This window comes from Mustela nigripes, chromosome 1 (genome assembly GCF_022355385.1).
Source record: "Mustela nigripes isolate SB6536 chromosome 1, MUSNIG.SB6536, whole genome shotgun sequence".
In the NCBI taxonomy this organism is placed as follows: Eukaryota; Metazoa; Chordata; class Mammalia; order Carnivora; family Mustelidae; genus Mustela; species Mustela nigripes.
In genome coordinates this window covers 149,021,093-149,027,092 of record NC_081557.1, presented here as the reverse complement: position 1 = coordinate 149,027,092, position 6,000 = coordinate 149,021,093, and the positions used below count along the sequence as shown (strand labels likewise).

At 38.9% G+C, this 6,000-nt stretch overlaps 1 protein-coding gene across 1 annotated transcript in view; it reads right to left on the bottom strand.

Moving 5' to 3' along the window:
• Positions 1–6,000, bottom strand: part of CDS1 (CDP-diacylglycerol synthase 1) — a 67,875-nt gene that overhangs the window by 38,760 nt on the left and 23,115 nt on the right. The window contains exon 4 of the mRNA XM_059375113.1: positions 405–502. Coding sequence (XP_059231096.1) covers positions 405–502 — 98 coding nt within the window. The remainder of the gene's footprint in view (positions 1–404; positions 503–6,000) is intronic.

Genomic DNA, 6,000 nt, shown 5'->3' with positions numbered 1-6,000 from the left:
AAGTGTGAGGTCTCATGTCAACCAAGGCAAACTAAAGCAAAAAAGATCACACATATTTCTAACATTTTTTACAAAATGTAACTTTATTAAACTTATAATTATAAATGGTATAAAAATTTGCCCAATATAATGTTTTTTAAAGAGGATAATAGTATATATGTGAGTATATACAGATATAAAGTATCTCTACAAAGACTTAAAGATTAGATATGAAAGTAGTTGTGTTGGGATGGTAGACTTAAAGGTGATTTTCTTCTTTTCAAAATCTAATGCATTATTTTTCTCTTCTTCCAAAAATCAATCTACATGGTCAACTGTGTGGTACTGACTGATCAGGATGCTTCCTTTACAAACTGTAGAAAAGAGTCACATTTTCATATCTGAAACAGTATTAAATTACTTACCAGCTTAATGTTCTAAACCATGGCAGGTCATAAGAGCGATAGACTCTATAACCTATAGTGATAATTTCATGGAAGCATTTCACTTGGATGCCTAGAACCTGAAATCAAGAGAACACATTAACACACATCACTTAGTGTTTACATTTGTGCTTCATCATTTAATATGCATTTTGTTATCAAATGTATTTTAAAAATCTTTAGCCTACCCATTTTTAATTATTCTAAATGTCGGCAGTGGAAATTGAATAGTCTATACTTTTAAGATCAAGTGATATTTTAAAGAGGTAAGCAAATCGGTGTTTTGTCCAAAAAGTGAGAGCCCCTTCCTGGGGTAGGAAGATAGCTATAGCTTAAAGTTTGAGGGATACAGTCTGGTTGGTCACCGAGTAGGCTTTATCTCTCATTACTACTTCATTTCTTGGGTTTGTCCTTCCTACAATGGATGATCTTTTTGTCCATTTTGTTTCTTGAGTTACCCCAGGAAAATGATCGTATGTGCAAGTTTGCTTATATATACTTATTTTTAGCCATACATCCTGGTATCCTTTCCAAGGATAAAGATACTGTCAGAACAAATGATTAAAACATCTTTCCCCTGCCACCCAGCAAGGTTTGGGCATGGTTTTTTCATTCTCCCAGCTGTGCCAACTCTCACATAGCCAGGTGCATATATCTCTCATCAATCCAAGTGGTGCTACACTGGCAGATCATAAAACAGCCTTCTATATTTGCAGCCACTTTAGCCAGTCACTGATTCTATACAGTTTTGTTTGCATAGTGTCCTATGTACATTCATAATAAATGGGTTAATATTTATGAATCTTTTTTTGGTGGTCTACTTTGTAGTCCTTCAAACTGTTGTATCCACCAACTAGAGTACAGGTAATCCCCGAGGATGGAGCACTGTAGTCAATGCTTGGCTTAAGTCAATTCTAACACTCAAAGAGCAAGTGGCAAGTTGAACACTTATTACCAAGAACCAAGAAATTAAAATCTTTGTGAATAAAGTAGACTATTTCAGCCTCTAGAGAGTATACCCAAGGGTTTGATTTTGTATAGCTCTAGAGCTGAGAATGGATTTTATATTTTTAAAACAAAACCCAAACATGATGTGACAGAGAAATAATGTGGTTCCTTAGCCTAAAATATTTTTACCTGCTTCTTTACCTAAAAAGCTTACCAAACTCTGCTCAAGAAAATACTTTGGTATCTCTTATTTTTTACTTTTTTTAAAGATTTTATTTATTTGATAGACAGAGACACAGTGAGAGAGGAAACACAAGCAGGGGGCATGGGAGTGGAGAAGCAGGCTCCCCGCTGAGCAGAAGCCTGATCTGGGACTCAACCCTAGGACCCCGGGACTTGACCCCAGGACCTCGGGACCATGACCTGAGCCAAAGGCAGACGTTTAACGACTGAGCCACCCACGGGCCCCTACTTTGGCATTTCTTTTAAAGCTCTCCAGCTTTCCCAAAGGCACTGGTCAGGATGTACTTAGGTTGTGTTTACATGTCCAATCATATACTTAAAGTAATTGTGTCCCCTCAGCCACATGATAAGAAAATATTAGGCCAAACTACTATAAATAGGTTTTTAAAGAAAAAGTCATTACTGTTTTGTAACATAAAAACAAGAAGAAATTCAAATGGTGCCTTTCAAATAAGCTTTGAATATAATGTCAAAAGTTATTTTCTAAAATAATTACAGAATGAGGACAATGCTAGATATTAAAATAAAATGGCAAGTCTGTGCTATTTACAGAACCAAGGGCTTTTAAAATATCAGATGCACTGATGCAATTTGTTTGCTAAATGAACACATTTGCTCAAGAACAACCATTAGTACTATACATGGTGTTTTACTGTGGGGGGAGAAAACTACTTTTAATAGCACACATATATGTTTATATGATTGTCAATTACAGTTTGCAAGTAGAATCAATACAGAGCAACTGAGAAAAGAGAAAACGGGGGTTCAAAACAACAAAGCTAAAGTCCTTAAAATATGTGTATATCTTCCAGGCTTGGTGATTACACAGAAACTCATATTCTAGGCCATCAATACCGGTAGCAATGCACACTGGTAGGACTTTGTTGGCCCAACAAATGTGTTAAGAGCCTTAAAAACAGCAACTAATATTAAAATGCCTACTCTGCTAGTTATTAAGGATTCAGAGAAACAATACGGAACATCTGTCTTCAGAGGGCTAGTCTGTCAGGGAGGACACAAGTGGTTACAACACCACATGGAAGTAGGCACATGCAGGTAAGCACGGCCAGACAGAACACCAGTGGCGGGCACTGGGGACAGGCTGCAGTCAGGACAGAGGAAAAGGATACACAGAATCACAAATACAGGAGAGCATGCTAGGAACTACAAATAGTTCAGAGCGGCTGAGACACGGGGGTGAGAAGCAGAGAGAGGAAAGCCTGGTTACAGAATCACAGCAAACAGTATGAAGGACTACATGAAGGAGTTCATCCTGATCACTAAAGGCCATGATCAGATATATGTGCTGGGAACAAGAGAGGTGGAAAGAACGGCCTCGAGAGACAGCAAGAGTAAAGACAGGAAGGCAGGCAAGATACTACGACCCTGTCGAGTGCAGAGGACACTTTACCTGGGCCACTGGCAGAGGGGGGTAGTATGAAGAGTAAGACATTGAGGAGAGAGAACTGGCTGGATTTGGTGGTTGAGAAAATTGGAGAGCTAAGGGTGACAGGGGAACATGGAATAAGAGCAGGGGAGGTTTTGGGAAAGTAGACAGATTTATGCAGAATGATTGGAGATGGAACCGAAGTTCAGATTTGGATATGCTGAGGCTGAACTATGTTATTATGGGTTATCCAAATTAAAGTGCTTATTTTCACTTTGGGAATCCATTCAAAGAAAATAATCCTGCATATGAAAAAGTTTAATGTTCTAATACATTCAGGATAGTGTTATTCACCATAAAGAGAAACCAAAATAGAGTCTGAATGTCTGAAAATAATACAGTAGTTCATAACTTATAATGCATTCCATTCCACTGAATCCATGAATGTTTTAAACTTGACTGGGGGACGGTGCCTGGGGAGCTGTCGGTTAAAGGCTGACTCTTGGTTTCCATTCATGTTATACTTTCATTGTCGTGGGATGGAGCTCCACATTGGCTCCAAGCTGAGCGAGGAGTGTGCTTCAGATTCTCTCTTCCCCACCCTGCTCCTCCCCTTGCTCCTTGGCACACATGCATGCTCTCTTTTTTTTTTTTTAAGTTTTTTTTTTTTTAGATTTTATTTATTTATTTGACAGAGATCACAAGTGGAAGAGGCAGGCAGAGAGAGAGGAGGAAGCAGGCTCCCTGTTGAGCAGAAACCCTGATGCGGGGCTCGATACCAGGACCCCGGAATCCATGACCTGAGCCAAAGGCAGAGGCTTTAACTCACTGAGCTACCCAGGCGCCCCCATGCTCTCTCTTTTAAAGATGTTATTTATTATGGTTTCACTTATTTGTGGAGCATAACAAATAGCATGGAGGACAAGGGGTGTTAGAGAGGAGAAGGGAGTTGGGGTAAATTGGAAGGGGAGGTAAATCACGAGAGACTATGGACTCTGAAAAACAATCTGAGGGGTTTGAAGTGGCGGGGGGGTGGGAGGTTGGGGTACCAGGTGGTGGGTATTATAGCGGGCACAGATTGCATGGAGCACTGGGTGTGGTGAAAAAATAATGAATACTGTTTTTCTGAAAATAAATAAATTGAAAAAATTAAAAAAAAATAATGAATACTGTTATGCTGAAAATAAATTAAAAAAATTTAAAAAATCAAAAGCTTCTGCACAGCAAAGGAAACAGTCAAGAAAACAAAGGCAACCCATGGAATGGGAGAAGATATTTGCAAATGACAGTACAGACAAAAGGTTGATATTCAGGACCTATAAAGAACTCCACAAACTCAACACACACAAAACAGATAATCATATCTAAAAATGGGCAGAAGATATGGACAGACACTTCTCCAATGAAGACATACAAATGGCTATCAGACACATGAAAAAATGTTCATTATCACTAGCCTCAGGAGATTCAAATTAAAACCACATTGAGATATCACCTTATACTAGTTAGAATGGCCAAAATTAGCAAGACAGGAAACAACATGTGTTGGAGGGGATGTGGAGAAAGGGGGACTCTCTTCCACTGCTGGTGGGAATGCAAGTTGGTACAGCCTCTTTGGAGAACAGTGTGGTGATTCCTCATGAAATTAAAAATAGAGCTTCCCTATGACCCTGCCATTGCACTACTAGGTATTTACCCCAAAGACACAGATGTCGTGAAAAGAAAGGCCATCTGTACCCCAATGTTTATAGCAGCAATGGCCACGGTTGCTAAACTGTGGAAAGAACCAAGATGCCCTTCGATGGACGAATGGATAAGGAAGATGTGGTCCATATACACTATGGAGTATTATGCCTCCATCAGAAAAGATGAATACCCAAGTTTTGTAGCAGCATGGATGGGACTGGAAGAGCTTATGCTGAGTGAAATAAGTCAAGCAGAGAGAGTCAATTATCATATGTTTCACTTATTTGTGGAGCATAACAAATAGCATGGAGGACATGGGGAGTTAGGAGAAGGGAGTTGGGGGAAATTGGAAGGGGAGGTGAACCATGAGAGACTATGGACTCTGAAAAACAATCTGAGGCATTTTAAGTGGTGGGGGGTGGGAGGTTGGGGGAACCAGGTGTTGGGTATTATAGAAGGCATGGATTGCATGGAGTACTGGGTGTGGTACAAAAACAATTAATACTGTTATGCTGAAAATAAATAAAAAATAAATTAAAAATATTTTATTTATTTATTGAGAGAGAGAGAGAGAGAGAGCGAGCATGAGAAGGTGGGGGAGGGGCAGAGGGAGAAGCAAACTCCCCACTGAGCAGGGAGCCTGATGTGGGGCTTGATTCCCAGGACCCGAGATCATGACCTGAAACAAAGGCAAATGCTTAAATGACTGAGCTGCCCAGGTGCCCCTAAAAGAAAAAATTCTTTTAAAATTAAACTGATGGTTGTAAAGATGGTGGAAAAACACAAAACACTGATATAATATTTAGTTTAAAGAGCAGGATACAAAAGTCTAATCACTTTGAATTACAACTATAATATTTAAAACATAAAAAAGAGATAAAAAATATATCAAATAGCAGTATTAATTGGGTGTTGGTAGTTGATGATAGGGTTAGGGGTGATCTTCAAAAAATTATCAATTTCCCAAAGTAATTTTAACACTCTTGTATAACTCAGCATGTGAAAAAATAAACTATTTAAAACTAAATTATATAATGGGAATTAAAACTTATAGGAGTTTCTAAGAAAATGAGGGAGGAACCTCTTATACTATCTGTCTTTAAATCAAAATATATTTTAGTACCTCCATCACTTAGAAAGTATGACTGCAAGCCATGAATGTAACAACTAAAAAAGTTTTTTTTTTTAAGATTTTTATTTATTTATTGAGAGAGAGGTAGTGAGAGAGAGCATGAGTGAGGAGAAATCAAAGGGAGAAGCAGACTCCCCATGGAGCTGGGAGCCCGATGCGGGACTCGATCCCAGAACTCCGAG